The sequence below is a fragment of the Crinia signifera genome, chromosome 1 (assembly GCF_055691185.1).
Source record: "Crinia signifera chromosome 1, ASM5569118v1, whole genome shotgun sequence".
Classification (NCBI taxonomy): Eukaryota; Metazoa; Chordata; class Amphibia; order Anura; family Myobatrachidae; genus Crinia; species Crinia signifera.
Genome location: NC_139217.1, coordinates 480,092,928 through 480,117,888, shown reverse-complemented (window position 1 = coordinate 480,117,888; position 24,961 = coordinate 480,092,928). Strand labels below are relative to the sequence as shown.

Here is a 24,961-nt window from a genome sequence, read left to right as displayed (position 1 = left end):
ATATGTGGAGGATCCAGAGCAGGTTTTGGTAGCAGAAGCCCAGGTGTAATCAGCAGCACCTGGGATGTCCTGATGTAAGGCTTCCCATGGCATTGTCTGCTGGCTCTCCATGGTGGACTGTCTGCACGAGTGATAGGCTGGGGACCATTGGAGCCTGTTAGGATTCTGCTATACCTGTGATACCAGCTGTATATGAATGTCTATACATACATAGAGGATACCCGCACCAGGCTCACATTTATTGTGTACACTGGACTTTCCTATCTCCACTTCTATGGGTGTATTTAGGGGATGATGTCCCTTTAATGTATTATTTCCCAATGGGAGGTGCTACCTACTACTACGTACGGACAGACTCAACAACAAGAAGAAAAGGTAAGTATTCATGTAGGGGCACAAAGTCAAATAACCATAAATAACAGGTAGCTTATTTATATTCAATAAAAAGGTGAAATATTAAAATGTAGTAAATAAAGATACAGATGTAAAACATAAATGGCCGCTGCTATTCCGCGTCCACCACTTGCCAGGGTGATTGTCCCTATATGTCAGTATAAGATGATTACTGGGTTTCTTACTCACTGGCTTTATTCACCGCCTTTCAGTGACACTTTGTATCTGTCCTGTGGTTACAGACACTTAGTTTTGCTACAAAAGAATCTATTGTTATTTATACATTTATTTCTATTTCTTGTTCTTCTAAATTCCTTGTGCAGTTGTTGTTTCAGGGTTACTCAAATGACCGATGAGATAATATTGCGGCTCAGCAAAATCAAATCACACAAATCACCTGGGCCAGATGGGATTCATCCTAGGGTACTAATGGAATTAAGGGAGGAACTAGCGACCCCTCTGTATTACATATTTGATGATTCACTATCATCAGGAAAGGTACCAAAAGACTGGAGAATAGCAGAGGTAGTACCATTATTAAAAAAAGGAAAAAGGGACGACCCAGCTAATAACAGACCGGTTAGCTTAACATCAATAGTGGGTAAAATATTTGAAGGATTTTTAAGGAATGGTATCCAGAAATATTTAGACCTTCACAGTGTACTCAGTACTAACCAACATGGGTTCGTGAAAAATCATTCATGCCAAACAAATTTACTAGGCTTATATGACGAGGTTAGCAAAAACCTTGATAATGGACACGCAGCAGACCTGGTCTTCCTAGATTTTGCTAAAGCTTTTGATACAGCACCACACTAGTTGATAAATAAAATGGAGGACCTGGGATTAAGGGTAAGAATCTGTAGATGGGATTACTCAGCAATGTATCCATCTTTGCTGATGACACAAAACTGAGCAGAGTTATTAAATCAACCGAGGATGTCTCTGTGCTTCAAAATGATATTAACAAACTAGATGAGGGGGCAAAAAAGTGGAAGATGAGGTTCAATGTGGATAAATGCAAGGCCATGCACCTTGGGAGACATAACCAGTGTGCTAGTTATAACCTAAGCGGGGATGAATTGGAAAATTCAGTACTTGAAAAGGATCTAGGAGTCCAAATAGACAACAAACTGGAGTGTAGTGCTGAATGTAAAATAGCAACAAAAAAGGCCAACAGAATTTTAGCATGTATAAAAAGGGGCATGGAAACTAGGGACTGAAAAGTAATTATGCCTCTGTAAAAATCATTGGTTAGACCGCATCTTGGATGTGGAGTACAATTCTGGGCCCCAGAATCATAGGGGCCTGGAAAAAATCCAAAGAAGAGCAACAAAGCTAATTAGGGCAATGGAAAAATTAAGCCACAAGGAGAGATTGAGCAATTTGGGACTATTTACACTAGAGAAGACACGTTTAAGGGGGGACATGCTCAACATGTACAGATATATCAGGGGCCAATATAAGGAACTGTCAAACACCCTTTTTTCTGCTAGACAGAAATCTAGGACGCGAGGGCACTAGTTTAGATTAGAAGAAAAAAGATTTTGTTCTCTTAGAAAAAATTCCTTTACAGTCAGAGCAGTCAAACTGTGGAACTCTCTTCCTGGAGAAGTCGTGTCGGCAGACACTATAAATATGTTTAAAATAAGGTGGGGCAAACATTTATTGGTTAAATATCCAAGGGTACCAATAAGAATCATAATCTGTCTTTAAAAATATCAGAATCTAGGTATAGGGTGCCTGCAGAGTGCACCCAATCTTAAAGATATAATAATCAGTCACTGCCATTCTCAGTTTTTTCAGAGTTTATTATTCGTCTACCCGGAGAGTTAATACACTTCTCAGCACTGCCCTGCGGCTATATATATATATATATATATATATATATATATATATATATATATATATATATATATATATATATATATATATATATATATATATATATATATATATATAGAAGCTGGAGGCTGTTTAATTCCTGCACCGCCGGGTAACACTATGAGCTCCTGCCGCCGCGAACCGGCTTGTGTCGCCGGATATTAACTCGCGCCGCCCAACTGTTTAGTGGCAGTCTTAGTAGCGCTGCCATGCAGCTTGAGCTGTTAACACGCTGTTAGTTCTATTACTGCGTCTGAGTTCAGTAAGGCTGCGGGCCGGCTTTCTTTGCCGGTATGCACTCACTCCGTCTCTCTGGTGCCTATCATATACTACTGCATTAAAACATCTATTTACTGCACTACAAACACAGGGGGCCCAGTACTCACTACAACAAACTAACTCACTTTAACATTCAAATAATCAATTAAATAAATAATGGGATTTTAGTTCTTGAATTGATCAATGCATTTAAGCTTGCAGCCCATCGCCAAGGGACCCCATTTCACTGCAAGTCCTACACTAACAACTGGTTTTCATGGGAACCTGGCACCTGCTTACACATCATAGCTAAAATGAACATGTGTTTTTTCCTGGGTTAAAGCTCAACTGCCAAGTAACTTATGGCTTTTATAAGGTGAGACAATCCCAAACACAGCTCCTGCATTAGTATTAAAGGGGCAGCTGTCACAGGTTTCAGGTAAATGAGCTTATCTAGGGTGCATGAGAAAGCTACGATCACAGTAACAGAGGTTAATTAAAAATCAACCCAAATATATAGATACAGAAGTACCAACACACTCGCCATTCCTAAGAATGGGGTGCAAACAGCACCCATTTACCAGGATGGGGTGCATTGGCCTGTGACCACACACTCTAGTAAATACAAACACAGGGGGCCCAGCACTCACTACAACAAACTAACTCACCTTAACATTCAAATAATCAATTAAATAATGGGGTTTTAGTTCTTGAATTGATCAATGCATTTAAGCTTGCAGCCCATCGCCAAGGGACACCATTTCACTGCAAGTCCTACCCTAACAACTGATTTTCATGGGAACCTGGCCACTGTTTGCACATCATAGCTAAAATGAACATGTGTTATTTTCCTGGGTTAAAGCTCAACTGCCATGTACCTTATGGCTTTTAAAGGTGAGACAATCCCAAACACAGCACCTGAATTAGGGGCAGTTATCTAACGCTGTTAGTTATATTACTGCGTCTGAGTTCAGTAAGGCTGCGGGCCGGCTTTCTTTGCCGGTATGCACCCGCTCCGTCTCTCTGGTGCATTGATTCACCCGCTATCACTGCCTATCATATACTACTGCATTACAACATCTATTTACTGCACTAGTTACATATTACACATTATTCACACATAGACATGGAAGCAGCGGTCATGAAGCCAACGACCGTTTCACCACTACTTCTTCAAGGCATCAACCCGTTTACTCTTTGGAGGGTGTTTCAAATACCCCACCCTCTCTTCTAATTGGCTCATCCTGTTGGTTACGTATTCAACCTGTTTACGTCATCATTTGGGATTTCTATCTTCTATAGCAGGGTGGCCAACCCGCGGCTCTCCCCATCACAATGTGCGGCTGGCCTTTCAGATCGCCCCAGCGCCGCCGAGGGGTCTGTGGCGCCCGCCAGCGTACTGACATTCAGCTGAGCTGCAGCCAGGTCAGGAGATGCCCAGCAACAACTAGCACTGTACACAGAGCCTATTGGCTTTGTGCACAGGATAGGTGGGCGGGGGCTGGGACAGGAGGGGAAGAAGCTGCTGCGGCAGCCTTAAGCAGGGGTGTCAGAATGGGAAGGAGGAGGCAGCTCACTCCCCTCAAACGCGAGCAAGGCGCCAACACTGAAGGCAAAGCTTTGTCCAGTGTGCCGCAAGCTAAAAAAGGTTGGAAATCACTGCTGTAAATCGTGCTGGAAGACGCTGAAGCCAGCATCCTCCTAGCGTGACAGCGCATGTACCGACCGCCAGGTCACTCATTGTGCTCCGCCTCCCACTGCCGTGTAATTTGAACACCTGCGTCTCCGGCTCCTTCTGCTGCACCACCGCCTGCCATTCTGAGCCCTCCTGGCTGTGCCTGTGGTAAGCAGGGCTCTTTTAATGCATTAAAAAGAAAAAGGTGTGTGTGTGTGTGTGTGTGTGTGTGTGTGTGTGTGTATATATATATAATGTCCAAATGGATGTTGGCACTCGCTACAAAAGCGATACTGGTCCTGTTGCCATCCTCAGTTAGGAGCACTCGGTCCCCACACACAAACAACGTCCGGCAGCACTCAGGATAATAAAAGAAGGACACAGCCACAGGCGCTCTTAAGCCAACGTTTCAATAAGTTTAACTTATTTTCATCAGGGCATACAAAGAAATGAAAGAAAACTCCCCGTTTATGTGCACCTCCTTCACCAAGTGACGCTGTCAGGGCCGCGCGGCAGACACAACGCCGCCCTTGGCGATGACGTCATCACTGTGCTCCCACACAATACAAAAAACTTTATAGACTTTATAGACTGAAACAAAAACACAATATGAACAATGTGCTAATGTATAGAGAGATATGGTAGCAGTAATAACTTTTCAATATATGCCAACTTTGGCTAATTCATTATATATAAACCACATTAATCTCACAATGCAAATGTACAGAAATAATATTGGGAAATAAAAAACGTATAATATGCAATGCAACCCAAGCGTTTCATTAAGACCCTGAGGGCTTAATGTCCCCAACCTAAAAATCCACTCAGCCTCGCGCTGCAGCAAAAGCTTTGATCCATTCTCTCCTCTCACCAATGTAGGGACATGATCAATGATGCGATGTTTAAACGCAGTAGTAGAGTGTCCCATCACTGCATAATGTCTCGCAACTGGCTGTTCGCTTGTCCCTTTAAGGACAGCTGTGCGAATCGCCATGCGATGTTGGGCCATGCGAGTTTGACAGTCTGTCTTACTGTCTTGTAGACAGTGATAAAACAAACTGGGTAACACCAGACAGACTTGGAGGTAGGAGGGCCCTGCTGCAAGCTTACAATCACATAACAGACATATGGGGACAATCACCCTGGCAAATGGTGGTGGGCATGGAATAGCAGCGGCCATTTATGTTTTACATCTTTATCTTTATTTACTACATTTTAATATTTCACCTTTTTATTGAATATAAATAAAAGTTACATTTTATGTAAATGTAAGGATCAACTACATCCTGGCCAAGGCTTGTTTGACCTGCTGCCATCAGGCAGACGGTACAGGGCTATTCCCACCAGGTCCACCAGAAGCCTAAAAAGTTTATTTCCTCACGTGGTCACCTGCTGACACGTGAACACCTCACTGTCTAGTTGCGCCATAACCCTTTGCACATAATCTAACACGGTGTCCCCTCGGAATAACTTTCTGTATGACTGTACATGTTCCGCACCTGTTTATACTGTATGTTGTTTACTTGTTACCCACCTGGCTGCTGCACAACAATTCCTAGTATACTCAAGTATACCTGGCCAATAATACCCCTTTCACACCGCACTTGTTAAATGGTATTTTGCAGTTTTTTTTTCCCATTTCAAAACGTTTAAGGCTGCAGTGGGAAAGCGCTAGAGTTGATTTACCGGTTAAAGATAACCGGTATTTCAAAACGTTTAAAAAGCAGAGTCCTACACGTCTCAGAGCCGTTTTTTATGCAGTGTGAATGGCTCTGAAACGGTATTTAGTAAAAACAACAGATTACAGACCTGTGATAGGCTGTCCCCTGCATTCTGCCTTGAAACGTGTTCAGGGGATTAAACGGGTTGACTGATGTGAATGGTATTTAAACGGTATTTAAAACGGTAATCTACTGCAATGTCAAGGCTCAGACCCGTTTTAAATACCGTTTAAAAATACCGTTTTTTGAAACGTTTTGGCAGTGTGAAAGCGGTATTAAGCTCATTCTGGTTATTTGACTTTCAGTGCACCTACATGAATACTTATCTTTTCTTCTTGTTGTTGAGTCTGTATATGAATGTCACCTGCTGATGAGAATAAACTACCAAGTCGTCATCTGAGACCCTGTGTTGTGATCCTTGTCACAAAATCTAAATATATATCTATATAGAGAGAGAGAAAACACAAACAAACAAACACAGACTTTAGTTTCGCGCCACAGAACTTTGGATATTTGAGCTGGGCTGCCTGGCTTACAAATTCCCCTGTTGGATGGGGGATGGATAGGATGTGGGAAACAATTGTAAGATGGCGCCCTTTAAGGTCACCTTAAGGATTAGGTCAAACAAGCCTTCAAGTAATTCTTAAACTTTCTAAAGTAAATAAAGTAAAGTCCATGAATTTTCAAGCGTTTATAAAAAGTCTCTTTTTCCACTCGGTATTGGTGGTTGGTTCAAACCATTAAAAGGTTCAGAATGCAAGGCCAACTTCTGTTCTTCTCGGAGGAGCGGCTCAAGACGTCTTCAGACGCTTTGGTAAGAGAAGTAGTGACCCATGGCTACGCCGTGTCATTCAAAGGGCGCCCCCCCCCCCCCCCAGAGCAACACTTGTCCACAAAGTTACACAAGGACCCACGGAAAAGGTCCTGCTTACACCTGGTAGTGGAGTCCTTACTACAATCCAAGCGAGTAGTGCCTGTACCTCAGCACCAGCGAGGCCAGGGATATTGTTCCCCCATATTCTTGGTTCCAAAACCAAACAGGACATTCAGGCCTATTATGAATTTAAAGTCACTGAACAAATCAGTGAAAGTGTCCAAGTTCCACATGGAAACACTCAGGTCCATTGTAATGGCAATGGAACAGGGGACTATATGGTGTCTCTAGACATCCAGGATGTGTACTTACATGTTCCCATTGCATTGTCCCATCAAAAATTCCTGCGGTTTGCAATCTTGCAAGATCTTTACCAATTTGTGGCTCTACCTTTTGGGTTAGCCATGGCTCCCAGGGTCTTCACAAAGATAATGGCAGTGATGACGGCGTCCTGCTCTTTATGGCCAATTCACAGGAGAGTAAATATATATATACTAGGTGATTCATCGCGCCCTACGGGCGCTCTTCACACCGTCGTAAGGGGCTGCGCCCCCTTAATTTGTGAACGTTTGTATATGAGAAATATGGTTAGAATTGTATGAAAGATGCCTGTATTGCAACTTGGGTGTCCGCGAATCGTGGGAGGGGGGGTCACGGGGGTGCCGCGAATTGCGGGAGGGGGGGTTGGGGGGTGGCTGCTGCGAATCGCGGGAGGGGAGGGGTTGCAGAGAACCACGGGGGGGGCGGGTTGCCGCAAATCTGGGAGGGGGGGTTGCGGGGGCGGGGGTTGCGGCGAATCGTGGGAGGGGAGGTCACAGGGTGGGGTGCCGAGAATCGCGGGAGGGGGGTTGCGGGGGTGGGGTGGGGGTGTGACTCGAATCACCACAAGAAAAAATCAACACAGAAAGGTCAACACATGTAAATGTTGACATAAGTGTGGCACTTCATTGGTGTCCATGTCGACACATGAGAATGAATATGAAAACATTAAAAAAATGAAAAATAAATCTTCAAAAACTCATGTCAACCTTTTTTCATTGTCGACCATAGCCATGTCAGTGTTTTGCATGTGCCATTTAATCCTGGGGGTGCCGCGAATCGTGGGAGGGGGTCGTGGGGGGGTTCTTTTTGCCGCGAATCGTGGGAGGGGGGGTCGCGGGGGGGGGGTGTTTTTGCCGCGAATCACGGGAGGGGGGGGGGGTCGTGGGGGAGGGGGTGTTTTTGCCGCGAATCGCGGGAGGGGGGGTGTTTGCCGCGAATCGCGGGAGGGGGTGTCGCGGGGGGGTGTGTTTTTGCCGCAAATCGCGGATGGGGGGGTCGCGGGGGAGGGGGTGTTTTTGCCGCGAATCGTGGGAGGGGGAGTTTGCCGCGAATCGCGGGAGAGGGGGTCGCGGGGGGTTGTGTGTTTTTTAGGGTGACCAACTCATCCCTTTAATCCGGGACACATATGAATTACACACTGTGGCAGTTTAAAACCAGGTGAAATGGAGTCTTGAGGTGTGGCAGTTTAAAACCAGGTGAAAGCCAGCCACAGAACCTGTGTAATTAATATGTGTCCCGGATTAAAGGGATGAGTTGGTCACCCTAGTGTTTTTGCCGCAAATCGCGGGAGGGGGGCGCGGGGGGGGGGTGCGGCGGGGGGCGCTCACCTAGTGGCTGTGGAGTAGCAGTGCTGGGCAACATGGGGAGGCAGAGGGTGTCTGGCACTGTCTGTGGGCTCACTGGGCTGGTGCTCTGTCATGTGAGTCAGTCATGTGAGTCAGAGGCTCCACCCAGCGTTATACACACACTCACACACTTTGAGTGACAGATGTAGCCAAATATATAAGAGATATATAATCACGGCACTCCAACTTGTAGTTGCAAATCTTCAAGTTTTAATATAAAGTAACGTTTCAATACAACAATGGTATTTTCATCAAGCCTGGTGTGTGTGTGTGTGTGTGTGTGTGTGTATATGTATGTGTGTATATATATATATATATATATATATATATATGTATGTACAGTGTGTGTGTGTGTGTGTGTAACACTGTTCACAATAATGATCTGCTAACCATTCCCTAGGCCCGAGCTCTCCCACCAAGGCCGGTAAGAAGACGGCAGCGGCGGTGGCGGCAGGTTGCACAGTGAGCGCAGGAGGACGCGGATCCCTGGAGTTCTGTCTAAGCTGGGATATGCCGAAGATTCGCTTTGGGACAGGAGAAAAGGAATATTCCAGGTATGTATTCCATCTGCTGGTCTGCGCTGTGAGCATAGGTGTGATCGGCTCTGCATAGGTGGGAACGGCTCTGCATAGGTGTGATCGGCACTGCATAGGTGGGATCGGCTCTGCATAGGTGGGATCGGCGCTGGATAGGTGTGATTGGCGCTGCATAGGTGTGATCAGCTCTGCATAGGTGTGATCAGCTCTGCATAGGTGGGAACAGCTCTGCAGGTCCTACAATAACATCAGTGCAGAGCGGCACAGATACAGCAGTGCAGTTTGCAGAGCAGGATCGCTGGCACAACATTTTGGGGCATGTGTAGGGGTACACAGGGCAGTCTGCATGTCACTCTTACAGGGATGTATATGGATATTATTATCACAGCCCCTCACCCCATACTGTGGCTTCTCCTGTATCCACGTCCTGCTGCTGCTGCATATATGACGCACAGTATGTGGTAGAGGGGCCGATTCTCTGCACATAGCGGGAAAGAATAATATATCATAATATCGTGTGTCACATGTGAGGAGACCTGCGATGTATAGAACCGTGCGTTGACACCATCTCTGCCCCTCTGGTCAGGCGGTACACGCGGTTCTTCAGCAGTGAGGGTGACATGGCACCAGCTCTGTGCCAGTACGGCTTATCCCACTATGAGGAATGGGAGCAGAAGATTGAGGCGTGGCAAGGTCCTATCCTGCAAGATGTGTAAGTATAGAGATGAGACTGACGTGCTGGGTGTGTCCCACTGGTAACCCCACCCCCTGCGCAGTAGGCTGGAGAACAGTGGTCGTATGAATGTACTGAATGCCTATTGGGTGATTTCTTAAAGAAACTTCTATTGTGAATGACCGACACCCAGTGATGTCAGATACGCCTGGGCAATGAGTGACTGTTCCCCCTGAGAGGCCCGGGCTGTGAGTGACTGCCCTCCCTTTGATGTCAGAACCCCCTGGCTCTGACCTTCCCCTGTGATGTCAGACACCTCCTGGCTGTGCCCGCCTCCCTGTGAAGTCAGACATGCCCGGGCTGTGAGTGACTGCCCCCTTGTGATGTCAGATATGCCTGGGCTGTGAGTGACCGCCCTCCCTATGATGCCTGGGCTGTGAGTGACCGCCCCCCCTGTGACAGCTCCACCCCCCTCCCTATGTTGTCAGCCCACCTCCCTGTGATGTCAGACACACCTGGGCTGTGAGTGTCCGCCCACATGTGATGTCAGATACGCCTGGGCTGTGAGTGACCGCCCCCATGTGATGTCAGATACGCCTGGGCTGTGAGTGACCGCCCCCCTGTGATGCCCGGGCTGTGAGTGACTGTCCCCCTGTGATGTCAGACACACCTGGGCTGTGAGTGACCGCCCCCCCCTGTGTGTTGTGAGTGACTGCCCCCCCCCCTGTGATATCATACATGCCAGGGCTGTGAGTCAGATACGCCTGGGCTGTGAGAGTGACTGTCCCCCATGTGATGCCCGGGCTGTGAGAGTGACTGCCCCCCATGTGAAGCCCGAGCTGTGAGTGACCGCCCCCCTGTGACGCCCAGGTTATGAGTGACCGCCCCCCTGTGACAGCTTCACCTCCCCTTCCCTATGTTGTCAGACACCACCTGGCTGTGACTGCCCCCCTGTGATGTCAGAGCCCCCTGGCTGTGAAGGCACCCCCCCCCATCCTCCATTTATGATGTCAGAACCCCCTGGCTCTGACCATCCCCTGTGATGCCAGACACCCCCTGGCTGTGACTGCAGCCCTTCCCCCTTATGATGATCGAACCCCATGTGATGTCAGGGCTGTGACTGCCCCCCTTTAAATTTATATTTCTTTCCCCTGGGGTTCCCTAATAACCTGTCCTCTCACAGGCACCTCCCGTCCTGGTATAAGTCCGCTCTGTATAATGAACTGTACTTCGTGGCGGATGGAGGCACCGTGTGGGTGGAGGTCCCGGCTGATGTGACAGACGATAACCTCATGAACATTGGGCAGAGGGAGATGACTGGCATGGGAAGTCTTCTCCAGGAATATGGACGCTTCGCCTACCTGGAAGGTGGTTATTACTGTCTGCTCTCTGGGCCTGATTCAGATACCGTGGGTTCTGTGTAACGCAATGTGCCAGCACAGTACGAGTCCTGCGTTATTGGGCTGCACACGTCTTTCTGCACCCACTATCTTCCTGCTCGCCTTTATACCTCTTTCTCTGCACCCCACTTTATTCTGTCAGCCAATGGTGTAACACTGGGAACATTGGGGTATCCTCTGGTCTCAGACCGGGCATCAAGGAGTTAACGTCTTGTGTGCAGGAGAGAGGCCCCTCCTCCCCATACCCAGCCTGCCTCAGGCCAGCCTCAGTTATTTCCTTGGTGCCGAGGAATGGGCACATGTTTTCAAGGAGCAGGACTTTTAGACAGGATTAAATGTTATTATTACAGCAGCTCTTAGTGCTGACAAGCATTATGCGCTACCACTTTACTCCGCTAGGGAGATTGTTGCATATCTGCACACCTAATATTCTGCTCAATAATTTGAAGAGACCCCATTTTTCATAAGTCAATAGTGGGGGTGCTGTTCCTCACAGTCAAGTATACAATAATTTTAGGATGAAGAGAAAAGGGCTGTTTGGTGGGGAACACGCTAGTAGTCAAAAAAATTATTAAAATATAACTTTTATTGGTTTTGTCATTAATATTCCCAATAGTACTATATGGGAATCACAGTTACAGTGAAAAATAGAGATAAAAACACAAACCTACAAACATATACACTTAGTGTACTCAAAAGAAAGGAAAATAGTGTGTTAAAATTACACAAAAATCCAGCTGAAAGATGCTTGTTAAATTGTAGCCCGTGATATTATGATCCGATAAGATAATCCCTTATAGATAAATTATGTATCTATAATACATTATATAGAATACTTATAACACAGTATAATGTGCACTGGTTATATAATGATGTGAAAAATCTAATGTGCTGTGAAGTTCCAGGTATAGTCCCTCTGTCTTATTAGTATATATGATGAACCGCTGGTTTGCTGAGTAAATTACATCAAATTTCTATCATTTATACAGCAGTCCTTTGGTACCATCTACTGGTTAATAAAGTGAATTGCACTCGGTATTAAAACCGCTGTATAAATAAAAACTATCTACTGGTTTATTGAGTGTATTCCATTAAATTTTCATCACTTGTATGGTGGTTATCGGATATCTGCTGATCATTGAGTATATTATGTTCGGTTTTTATCACATATATAAAGATCAGAGGGTTTACTTATACAGCAATCAGAGGGGTTACTTATATAGTCAAAACAAGTATTTGTTTAGCACTATTATATTTATCTAGGAGGGTATATTGTTTACACAGGATTGTATATGTCTTTTCCTGGCTTTCCCTTGGAGTGTGGTTAATTCCACACACCTTTCTACCTCCTCCTATATTCCCTTAGGGCATGATTATTCCGCCTAGTACTTTGGGAATCTTATGGTATAGTGCTATATGAACGGTCAATATCACATTTAGTATATCAGGATAACAAGCATTTCAAACTGGATTTCATGCCAACGCATGCGTTTCACTCTCTGACACAGCTTTATCAAGGCCTTGATAAAGCTGTGTCAGAGAGTGAAACGCATGCGTTGGCATGAAATCCAGTTTGAAATGCTTGTTAGCCTAATATACTAAATGGACAAAGAGTAGAGTAGCGCTAATGATAAAGAATTAATAGATTTCTTAAAAATTTTAAGTTAATTAATTAGCCTAATAAACCCAGCTGCTAACTAATAGGGAATACCACTCCCTGTGGACAGAAAAAAAATATGGACAAACAAGAAAGCGCTCAGGTTTTTCGGGCAAAGAAAATAGCCAGTTCAACTTTTTTATAGAATCATGCAATATTTATACACATAAAAAAGACATAATAAAAAACAATACATAAATATACATATAATAATTCTCATAAGGTACCGGCCGAAACCACCAAAAACTTTTTTAGGTAATATCAATTAAATGGATATTAAAAAGATTTTTAGTGCATCAAAATTGCTCTGGGTTAGTACCAACTTGGAGAAATAGTCTCTGTTGTCCAGATGGTCGGAAGGACAATTAGTAAGAATGCAGTTAGTCTGTTAGTTTGAATTTAACAAGCATCTTTCAGCTGGATTTTCGTGTAATTTTAACACACTAATTACCTTTCTTTTGAGCACACTAAGTGTATATGTTTGTAGGTTAGTGTTTTTATCTCTATTTTTCACTGTAACTGTGATTCCCATATAGTAATATTGGGAATATTAATGACAAAACTAATAAGTTATATTTTAGTAATTTTTTGATTACTAGTGCATTCCCCACCAAACAGCCCTTTTCTCTTCGTCCTAAAAGCATTATGCTCTGCCTGTGTCTGCCTGCCGGGTCACTGGTTCTATGTGCCCCAACACCCCACAGGCACCAGAGGAGGCCGCCTGCAGCACAGTGAGGTAACTGCGACTCCCGTAGCTCCACCCACACAATCCAGCAGATTAATCCCTTTATGTGCTTCCTACCCTTCCTCTCAGCTCCCTCTCTCCTACCCTCCCATGCTCAGTGGCCATTTATAGCCCATATGCTGGGTTTTGCAGAGCATATATTTACAAGCTAACACACCAGTTGCTGCCACACAGTCTTCCTTCACAAGAGACTCCTGTGACAGAGACAGGCACAGAGGAAGGTCACTACAGCTCCATACCAGCACTGTTGTAGTGTTGGGTTACATGTCCTCTACCTCACCTCATGGTGTTTGGTAGCTGGGATCAGTGTGACAGAGGAAGCTTACTACTGCCCCATACCAGCACTGTCCTAGTGTCCGGTTACATGTCCCCTACCTCACCTCATGGTGTTTGGTAGCTGGGATCAGTGTGACAGAGAGAGGGACAGAGGAAGGTTACTACTGCCCCATACCAGCACTGTCCTAGTGTCGGGTTACATGTCCCTTACCTCACCTCATGGTGTTTGGTAGCTGGGATCATTGTGACAGAGAGAGGGACAGAGGAAGGTTACAACTGCCCCATACCAGCACTGTCCTAGTGTCGGGTTACATGTCCCCTACCTCAACTCATGGTGTTTGGTAGCTGGGATCAGTGTGACAGAGGAAGGTTACTACTGCCCCATACCAGCACTGCCCTAGTGTCAGGCTACATGTCCCCTTCCTCACCTCATGGTGTTTGGTAGCTGGGATCAGTGTGACATAGGAAGGTCACTACTGCCCCATACCAGCACTGTCCTAGTGCCGGGTTACATGTCCCCAACCTCACCTCATGGTGTTTGGTACCTGGGATCAGTGTGACAGAGGAAGGTTACTACTGCCCCATACCAGTACTGTCCTAGTGTCAGGTTACATGTCTCCCCTAACCTCATGTCCTATTGTCAGGTTACAAGTCCCCTACCTCACCTCATGGTGTTTGGTAGCTGGGATCAGTGTGACAGAGGAAGGTCACTACTGCCCCATACCAGCACTGTCCTAGTGTCGGGTTACATGTCCCCTACCTCACCTCATGGTGTTTGGTAGCTGGGATTAGTGTGACCGTTTTCTTTCGGATCCCGACCACTGTTTCTGGAGATACTGCATTTAGTGTGTGTGAAATGCTGTTGACATTGCCTGCATTACTGTATATGTAATTATTAGGGTGTATGCTGCATTTTCTTACATTGTATTACAAGTATCTCTGTTTACCTAAACAGTAGCTACATCTTTGGTGGGATCACAGCGCAGCACCTGAACTATTTACTATTTATGTATAGATAGTTCACTCGTCTCAGTGTCCTTTGCCCAACTACTCACTCACTTAATAAGTGAGTGTGTGTCTTTGCGTGTGTACTATTTGTTCCTCCTGTACAAAAGGTACAAATCTGTCCCCCCCCCCCCCAAACCTCCTAAAAGGGTAAGGGGTGCTTTGAGGCCTTCAGACCGCAAATGCAGGGTCGTACTGGGACTTTGAAATAGTTTTTTAGTGCCGGTTCACAGATATCATGTGGGGGCTGGTCCGAGCGCCTGAGCGTCATCAGGGGTGGGGGAGGATGCAGTGCTTAGAGCTGGCACTGCTCCAAATTCTGCCTCCTCCATAGTGTGAACGGGAAACGGGTTGCTTGACCCAATTAACCGTTCACACTGCATGGCAAGAACTGGTAAGTACCCTTCTTTTTACTACACATTGGGCAGGGATATCGCTGCCATAATCAGACTACTCCTACGTGGCGCCTGGAACCACGGATACCTCCTTAGGCCCAAACGCTGGCACCTGAGTACTACCTGCTGTAGTGTGTGCGTCGACCCGCTGCTGACAAAAAATATGGACAAGCAAGAAAGCGCTCCGGTTTTTCGGGCAAAGAAAATAGCCAGTTCAACTTTTTTTATAGAATCATGCAATATTTATACACATAAAAAAAGACATAATAAAAAACAATACATAAATATACATATAATAATTCTCATAAGGTACCGGCCGATACCACCAAAAACTTTTTTAGGTAAAATCAATTAAATGGATATTAAAAAGATTTTTAGTGCATAAAAATTGCTCTGGGTTAGTACCAACTTGGAACATTCATATATCAATTGGAACATTTTCCTGTCATAAATAGATCCAGATTACATGTCAAAGGGTTCAGTCCAATTTCCTTAGAATATTTAACTTCCAGGAAAGGTGGAGATCATTTGATTATCTCCTGGACATGTTTGCTTAAAGAAACACAAATGTCTGCATTATATACCTCACACACAGGATGGCATGGGTTCATTGACACATCGCATATACAAGTTTACTTATTAACACCTTTACACAGGAACTTCAGACACAACGCCTACTACCTGTCACTTACCAACCTTCTGCCAGGAGAAGGCTGTTTAGCGTCTCATTTCCTCGTCACCAAGATTGCTAAATTCCTTCCTCCAGAAATGTACAAAGTGCATTTTAAGTCCAGAATGCATTCCTCAATACAATATACAAAATATATGGTACAGTCCCAGCTCAGTGCTAAACATATTTTTCGTAAATATATATACTTAGTACATGTACTCTGTGCCTTGTGCCCAGCAGCAGGCTTCAACTCCACAGTAGCACTGCAGAAGGTATCCTGTCCTAGCTCAGTGCTGCTCATATAGTTTAAAACATGTCAATTGCCCTTGTTCCAAATAATGGCGAAGCACGGAGAGTTAACCCCTTCAGTGCTGTGGCCGGCCATTAACCCCATGCCGGGAACTCCAGCCACACCCGGTAATTAGGTGTGATGTGAAAGGGGTATTGTGCTTGTACTGAGTGCATTCACTTCCTACACATACTACACAGGACCACACAGGGCTTGGTTCAAAAGTTCCTGTGACGCCGGATAGTCTACATCCACTTTTGTATGTGCCTCTTTGGGAAGCTGGTGTCTTGCTTCCAGATGGTGGAATACACACAGTTTCACTCCTGAATGCTCCAGTTTGAACTCCTTCGGGCTTGGAATCGTTCTCGTTGAGGTGAAAATCAGATGATTGCACTCTCCAGGAACACACGTCTATTGTTCTTTTGGTTGCTTCAGTCATCCAATCTGGACAAAGGTAGACCCTTCCTGATCCTGGATTGGGTCATAGTGACAACCGACGCCAGTCTCAGGGGTTAGGGTGCTGTAGCCAAGAACTCTTAGTTTTAAGGACGTTGGTTTTCTCAGGAACAACGCCTTTCCAAATATGTGTTGGAGCTCTGAGCAGTCTGTCAGACTCTGGTGGGACCCTCCATTCAGTGTAGGCCGGTGAAGATCCAGTCCGACTACACCACAGCGATGGCTTACATAAACCACCAGGGGAGGCACCCGCAGCAGAGCGGCCATGCTCAAGGTGACCAACATTCTACCGTCTCTCTAAGCTGTGTACTTACCAGGTATGTTGAATTGGAAAGCCTTCCTTACTCAACTGGCAGGACGTACGCTCAGGAGAAGTGGGCTCTCCATCCAGAGGTGGTTTGTCGCTGGGGACATCTCCAAATTGATATGTTTGCATTGAAAGCTTTTGTTCTATAGGGCTCGCACCAGAGGTTACCGGGGCGTTTCTCGTAGATGCCCTGTTGGTCTCCTGGAACTTTTCAATGGTGTACCTTTTCTCTTGACTGCTCTCCTTCACAGGGTTGTTTGCAAACTGCACAGGGAAGGGGTTCTGATGACTCTCATCACTCCCAACTAGCCGAAACACTCTTGTTATGCCGATCTACTCAGACTGTCAGTCGCTCTGTTGTGGCCGCTTTCTCTGAGGCCGTACCTTCTCAATCAAGGTCCGTGTCTTCATCCCGATCTCCTGCGACTAGCTTTGACGGCCTGGCTGTTGAATGGTCAGTCCTAAAGACTTAGGGATTTTCGGACTCGGTCATACATACTATGGTTTTCTGGGAGCAAACCTTCCACCCTGCATATATACCACAGTGTGTGACATACATATTTTAATTGGCCTTCTACAGTTGAGGTTGGAGGCTGGCCTTGTTAACAGTTCAGGTTTCGACCCTCTCGGTGTTCTTCCAAATACCAATGACCCGGTCTTCCACAGTTCACACCATTTTTGCAGGGGGTTGTGCAGCTGCAGCCCACCTTTGTTACACCTGATCATCCTTGGGACTTGATGTTGGTTCTGAAGGTGTTGTCTAAGGCTCAGTTTGAGCCTTTATATGACGTTGCTCTATGTTGGCTGACGTGGAAAACTTTTTTCTATTGGCTGTTGCTTCCGCACGCCACATTGTCCCCCAAAGTTCCTTATTTGGGTTTTCAATCCCACCATGCTGTTCTGAGCTCTTGTCTAGATTACCTTCCCACAGTTGTCTCCGTGTTTCATGTCAACCAGGAGATAGGGGTACCGTCCGTTCGAGCGGTTGTTGCCTCCAGAAAAAGGTGATGATTTTGCCACTTTCAATGTTGTTCAGGCCTTGAGTACCTATGTGGACAGCACAACACCATTTTGTAAAACGGACTCTGTTTGTCCTTTTATGGCGAACATTGGAGAAGTTGGCCGGCTTCAAAGCAAACAATTCAAAGTCTACAATTGACGCCTCTGCCAATGCGGCTTATGGGCTTTGTGTCCTCTGTGCAGTTCAGGAGCATTCCCGCTCGTAACGGGACTGCTTTGTGACGTCTCAATGTTCCCAGTGTTACACCATTGGCTGACAGAATAAAATTGGATTTTTGTCTTACCTGTAAAATCCGTTTTTCTAAAGCCATGGTGAAACACTGGGCACCCACCCTGCGCGTCTCTCGCCTGAGAACTGTTCTTGTGCCATGGACGATGCTTGTCAGATTCTGTATGTATGGGTTCTTGCTTCTCCTCTCTTGGCTTGTGAAGTAAATAACTGGAGGATGGGCTGAGGCAGGCTGAGTATGGGGAGGAGGGGCTTCTCTCCTGCACACAAGAAGTTAACTCCTTGGTGCCTGATCTGAGACCAGAGGATACCCCAATGTTCCCAGTGTGCCACCATGGCTTCAGAAAAACTTATTTTACAGGTAAGACAAATCCCGTTATCTCCCTGCTCCTCGTTACACCTCTCTACATGTTTTGCTCATTCTGTGCATGTGCAATTTGTATGTTCACCTCTTAAACACACGCATATATGATAATGATCATACATGTCTTGGCAGGCCAGGAGTACCGCATGTACAACACGTATGATGTTCATTTCTACGCATCCTTTGCGCTCATCATGCTGTGGCCACAGTTACAAATAAGTCTTCAGTACGACATGGGTGAGTAATTCTCCGAATTAAGAGTAAGAATAACCATCAGTGATCAGACTTCCCAACACGCGTGTATTAGTATAAATGCGTGGGACAGTACGGTTGCGGCTAGAACCAGTTCTGTCTTGTCTTTTCCCACCATGCACTGGATTCAAGTATATCTGGAGGGGGAATATAAAAGCATGGCAAGCAAGGGTACAATCCAGCTGCAATTACACGTGAAATCAAATACGCTGTGAGGGCATCAAACTACTTCCACCCTCCCCTAACGTCACATCCTCCGCTGTGACGCTCGCGGGCTAGGCTCCCGGTCACTGTGACGCTCACGGGCTAGGCTTCCGGTCGCTGTGCCGCTCGCGGACCAGGCTCCCGGTCGCTGTGCCGCTCGCGGGCTAGGCTCCCAGTCGCTGTGCCGCTCACGGACCAGGCTCCCGGTCGCTGTGACGCTCGCGGGCTAGGCTCCCGGTCACTGTGACGCTCGCGGGCTAGGCTCCCGGTCGCTGAGCCGCTCACGGGCCAGGCTCCCGGTCGCTGTGCCGCTCACGGGCCAGGCTCCCGGTCGCTGTGCCGCTCGCGGGCCAGGCTCCCGGTCGCTGTGACGCTCGCGGACCAGGCTCCCGGTCGCTGTGACGCTCGCGGGCCAGGCTCCCGGTCGCTGTGCCGCTCGCGGGCCAGGCTCCCGGTCGCTGTGCCGCTCGCGGGCCAGGCTCCCGGTCGCTGTGCCGCTCGCGGGCCAGGCTCCCGGTCGCTGTGCCGCTCGCGGGCCAGGCTCCCGGTCGCTCTGACGCTCGCGGGCCAGGCTCCCGGTCGCTGTGACACTCGCGGGCCAGGCTCCCGGTCGCTGTGACACTCGCGGGCCAGGCTCCCGGTCGCTGTGACACTCGCGGGCCAGGCTCCCGGTCGCTGTGACACTCGCGGGCCAGGCTCCCGGTCGCTGTTGGTGCAGTGGCAACTATGATTGTTAGCGGTAAAGTGGCCCTGGCCAAAGCATGACTAGCAAAGCAGTACAGTACAGGTGAGGGTCCATGTGTCAGCTGTCGACGTTGACACCACAAAACGCTTATGTCGGCCTTTTCATGTGTCAGCCTTTTCCGTGACAACCATTTGCTTGCATCTACCTTTATCCAGTGTTGACCTTGTGCTTGTTGATATTTTGATGTTGACCGTATGATCCATTCTGGAGTCCAGAAGCTGTAAGCTGAGCTCTTGCTTTTATAGAGCAGATCTGGGTGTACGACCTGTCCAATGAAGCCGGTTAGATAGGGTCACGGTGCCAGGTTCCGGGCTCATGAGGGTTCCCATCAGCTCCCATAGAGAAGAAGACACTATTAGTGTTGGCAAAGTCCCGTGTCTGGGGGGTTTATTACTGTATCTCACAGCTCTCTGATGGCTTCTCTGGTTCTATGTGATCACCAAGCAGATGTGCACATTTCTGACATATACTCTTTCTACTATTATAATGTGGATTGGATGATGGCGCTCACATTGTATCCTCACGCCTTGTTCTCTCCAGCTGCTGCCATTCTTCAGGAGGATCTGGAGCAGCGAAAATATCTTATGAGTGGCTGCGTGGCTCCTGTGAAGATCAAAAATGTGATTCCCCACGATGTTGGGGACCCAGGTATAGGTTATGTCATTCTCCATCTCCTTTATCCTCTGAGATGTTTCCGGTCTTCTGTCCGTATTCTCATCTCATGTACGTGCAGATATTTCCCCTCATGTCTCTCCTTTTCTATTAGAGGATGAGCCATGGCAGAAACTCAATGCCTATATCATACATGACACTGCTGACTGGAAGGACCTGAACCTCAAGTTTGTGCTACAAGTATACCGAGATTACTGCATGACAAAGAGCTCCACCTACCTCAGGGACATGTGGTCAGTGTGCCAGGTAAGTGTCACTGGGCCAAAGTCTACCTACCTCAGGGATATTTGGTCTGTCAGGTCTGTAGAACAGGTCTAGTGATCCACCTACCTCATGAACATGTGGTCAGTCTGCCAAGTACACTGGGCGAAGAGATCTACCTACCTCAGGGATATGTGGTCAGTGTCACAGGTCTAGAGGTCCACCTACCTCAGGGACATGTGGTTAGTCTGTCAGGTCTGTATCACAGGTCTAGCAGTCCACCTACCTCAGGGATATGTGGTCATTCCGTCAGGTCTAGAGGTCTACCTACCTCAGGGACGTGGTCAGTGTCACAGATCTAGAGGTCCACATCTACCTCATGGACATGTGGTCAATGTGTGAGGTCAGTGTCACAGGTCTAGAGGTCCACCTACCTCAGGGACATGTGGTCAGTCTGTCAGGTCTGTATCACAGTTCTAGTGGTCCACCTACCTCAGGGACATGTGGTCAATGTGTGAGGTCAGTGTCACAGGTGTAGAGGTCCACCTACCTCAGAGACATGTGGTCAGTCTGTCAGGTTAGTGTCATAGGTCTAGAGATCCACCTTCTGGGACATGTGGTCAGTCTGTCAGGTCTAGAGGTCTACCTACCTTATGGACGTGGTCATTCTGTCAGGTCTAGAGGTCTACCTACCTGAAGGAAATGTGATCCGTGTCACAGGTGTAGAGGTCCACCTACCTCATGGACATGTGGTCAGTCTATCAGATCTGTATTGTAGATCAAGAGGTACACTTAGCTCATGTACATGTGGTCAATGTGTGAGGTCAGTGCCACAGTTCTAGAGGTCCACCTTTAGGGACATGTGGTCAGTCTGTCAGGTCAGTGTCACACTAGAGGTCCACCCACCTCAGGGATATGGAGTCAGTCTGTCAGGTCTGTATCACAGGTCTAGTGGTCCACCTAACTCAGGGACATGGTCAGTCTGTCAGGTCAGTGTCACAAGTCTAGAGGTCCACCTGCAGGAACATGTTGTCAGTGTGCCAGGTCTGTATCACAGGTCTAGAGGTCCACACCGACCATTCTGCCAGGTGGGGCTGGTGAGAGATATGAGAGTTGGGCTCGGAACTCATCTTCCATTGCTTCCTTTCCTCCTCTCCCAGGTTGTAATGAACACCTCTTTAAAGTTTGATACAGACGGTGATGGACTGATAGAGAACTCTGGTTTTGCTGATCAGACATATGATGGCTGGGTGATGACTGGACCAAGGTGAGGATTGGTGACCATGTGATGTCTGATAATGGGTGTCCCCTGGACGTAGAACGTAGAGTGCCCAGAGAGAAGCACATTCAGACATGTTGGTTTTGTAGGCCTTGGGAGTGATCCTTCCCTGTACGGAGGTAATTGTGTAGCAGAGGCAGAACTCCGTTCGAGTTCACCACAAGTCACATATGGCTGCAGAGAATGCAGTGCGATTGTTAAACCTTACAATGGTGAGAAGTAATAAAACCCTCGGCCCCCAGGGAATCACAGGGAAACAAGCAGAGCAGGTGTGTGTATTTGCAGGACACGAACAACCCCCACTATAGCAGAACAGGGGGATAGTAACCCAGGCACAGCATGATTTGCACAGGTTTCATAGGAATCACAGAGACAACCTTGGGTTATAGGTGTAGGAGGAATCCAGGCACCAACAGCAAAAGCTTTGCAGATTTCCCAGGCTGTACCGCCCCTTTCTGTATAACCCCGCCTCCAGGCTGCACCGCCCCTCTCCCTATAACTCCACCACTAGGCTGCACCGCCCCTCTCCCTATAACCCCGCCTCCCAGCTGATTCACTTCCGTTTTTTGTTGGTGCTTGGCCATCGTTGCCTTTGCCATCGATGGCAAAATTGCAACTTACCATCGATGGTCCATAACTATGCAATGGATGACCATCAATGTTTTTACATATCGATAGACATCCATTTTCTCTGACTGACTGGCCTGTGGGCCAATCAGAATATGGGGGTGGGGCTTCAATGGTGTCCTGGGCGGAGCGATGCTCCGAGTCTCAGTAAAAAGGGAAACTAAACTATTCGTTTAACCTTGACTTTGATGGTGGGAAACCATCTGGTTCTCCCCATCGATGGAGGGCGCCCACGATTTTCATCATGGGCATCACAAGTAAAAAAATTGCGTCAAAAATCGCATGCGATGCGATCAACGCGATTACCGCGATTTTACATAGGAAACAATGTTAAATGGGCCACAGACCCCAAATAACCACCCCGTGCCCCCCCAATTGTTAATGCCACCCCACGATCAACGTGAACCCGAAGCGTGGCGAGCAGCGCCGGTACGCGTCCTAAGACCTTTTCATACCCGCACTATCCACGTTGGCGTGGAGTTGAGAATAGATAGTGTGGCGAGCGCAGCGAGCCACCGAGCCCGAAGCGTGGCGAGCGGACACGGATACCTTCACAGGTATACGCGTCCCTTCGCGGGCTTCACAGGTATCCGCGTCCCCTCACGGGGCTCGCTGCACTCGCCATGCTATCTATTCTCAACTCCACGCCGACGTGGATAGTGGGGGTATGAAAAGGTCGGAGGACGCGGGCTCGCCACGCTTCGGGTTCACGTTGATCGTGGGGTGGCGTTAACAATTGGGGGGGCCCAGGGTGGCTATTTGGGGTCTGTGGGCCATTTAACATTGTTCCCTATGTAAAATCGCGGTAATTGCGTCGGTCGCATCGCATGCGATTTTTTGGCCGCATGCGATGCGACCGACGCGATTTACATTTTAACATGGTTTTCTATCGCGATGGGCGCCCTTCTAGGTAAAGAGTACCAAACTATTCAACATCGGCCATCAACCATCAATGTTTTGTAATCATCGATGGTCGATGGCCATCCCTAGTTGGTGCCTGCAGGAAGCAGGTGCACCTCAGCAGGAGCTGCTGCCAGCAGCCCCAAGAAAGCGTTTTCTTTTTACTTGAAATATCTGGGCTGTCAGCAGTGTAAGGTTTTCTGCCATTCAGTGCTGCTGGCGCTGGGACACCACACTGGCTGCGGCTTCATGCTGTGGGTCTTTCAGCTGGGAGACCTCACAGCGCTCTAGCATTGCAGGTGATCGCACTCCAAGGACTGTGTGCCAGCGATCGGAGGGCAGGTAAGGAGCCTGTGGCTCTGTAGTTCACTAGCCACCAGGGCGTATATGGGACAGGCTGTGGTCAAACACCACATAGCCCATGAGTACCTGGGGGTGGATGTCCAATTAGGAAGGGGTGCTTTGCCTGTAGCCCCTCCCCCAGCCCTGGGCCTTGGCAGTTGAGAAGACATTGAGTGAGTGAGCAGCCATTGTCTCCAGGCTGTGAGGATTGTTGCACAGCGCTTCTACCTGCTAGTAGATGATTGTGTGCTCATTGCAGCGTTATGTGTGTGTGACTGAGGGCTAGTCAGGTGCTGTCAGGCTGCCCCCTCAGCTATAGCCTGGGCATGTCACCCTTGCTCCACCCCCTCATCTGTACATGTCTCTGTCCGCTCATTATCCTGAGCAGCAGGAGGAGAGGGGTGCGGTACAACACCCCGACAGTCATTAGCCCAACGTCAGAATCCCCACTGCGGGGACTCAGACAGCAGGGGGGGGGGGGGCAGTGAAGCCCCTTGCAGATCCCCCAGTGGATGCACATGTTACACGTATACTGAATACGTCTGCTTTACCTGTTGACAAACTAATTAAGAATCGTGTGAACTCTGGGCCAAATGTAATAGGGTGAGAGTTTCAGAAAGTGAGAGATTTTGGGAGAGTTTTCCCCTGTTTTTTTAAAGCAGCAATCAATTACACTGCAAATCCAGGTTGCTTTTGCCATTTAATTGATTGCTGCTTTAAAAACATGGGACAACTCTCCCAAAATCTCTCACTTTCTGAAACTCTCACCCTATTACATGTGGCCCTCTATTTGTTCCCGAACTGGGCTGATAGACCTTTTATAGCAGCTTCTTGGCCACAACGGCGACAGAAGTCTGGCTATAAGCGAATGACAGAAAAGAGCAGAACATACCTACTGTACCTATATCATTATAGCAGGGTGGAACCTACTGCTATGCTCTTGGTTAATTTGGCCTTTTTAATGTAAACATATTTGATTTGGAGATGAGTTGAATCCAATGTGTGAAGAACACAGGGCAAAGGCTAAGGGTCAGTCCTGAGACAGCTAAGCCTAAGCAGTCCTGGGACGTGCCTCCAGACTCACGGGGTGAATGTGCCTCTGGGGGATCCTGGGGTGCAGGAAATAGTCTCCCAGGGGTACTTCATCTCTTTCAAGTGACGTCCCCCACAGCAACTCATCCATAAGGGCTGAGATGCTCACAAAAATATGTCCTGTCGTTGCCATAGTTCCCTTTTCTCAAATAG

General features: G+C 47.5%; 1 protein-coding gene across 1 annotated transcript in view; it reads left to right on the top strand.

The window, feature by feature from the left end:
* The window catches only part of GBA2 (glucosylceramidase beta 2), a 109,220-nt gene that overhangs the window by 65,480 nt on the left and 18,779 nt on the right, over positions 1 to 24,961 (top strand). Inside the window, exons 9-15 of the mRNA XM_083155490.1 lie at positions 8,873 to 9,026; positions 9,595 to 9,720; positions 10,865 to 11,049; positions 18,627 to 18,731; positions 20,236 to 20,343; positions 20,462 to 20,613; positions 21,729 to 21,835. Coding sequence (XP_083011616.1) covers positions 8,873 to 9,026; positions 9,595 to 9,720; positions 10,865 to 11,049; positions 18,627 to 18,731; positions 20,236 to 20,343; positions 20,462 to 20,613; positions 21,729 to 21,835 — 937 coding nt within the window. The remainder of the gene's footprint in view (positions 1 to 8,872; positions 9,027 to 9,594; positions 9,721 to 10,864; positions 11,050 to 18,626; positions 18,732 to 20,235; positions 20,344 to 20,461; positions 20,614 to 21,728; positions 21,836 to 24,961) is intronic.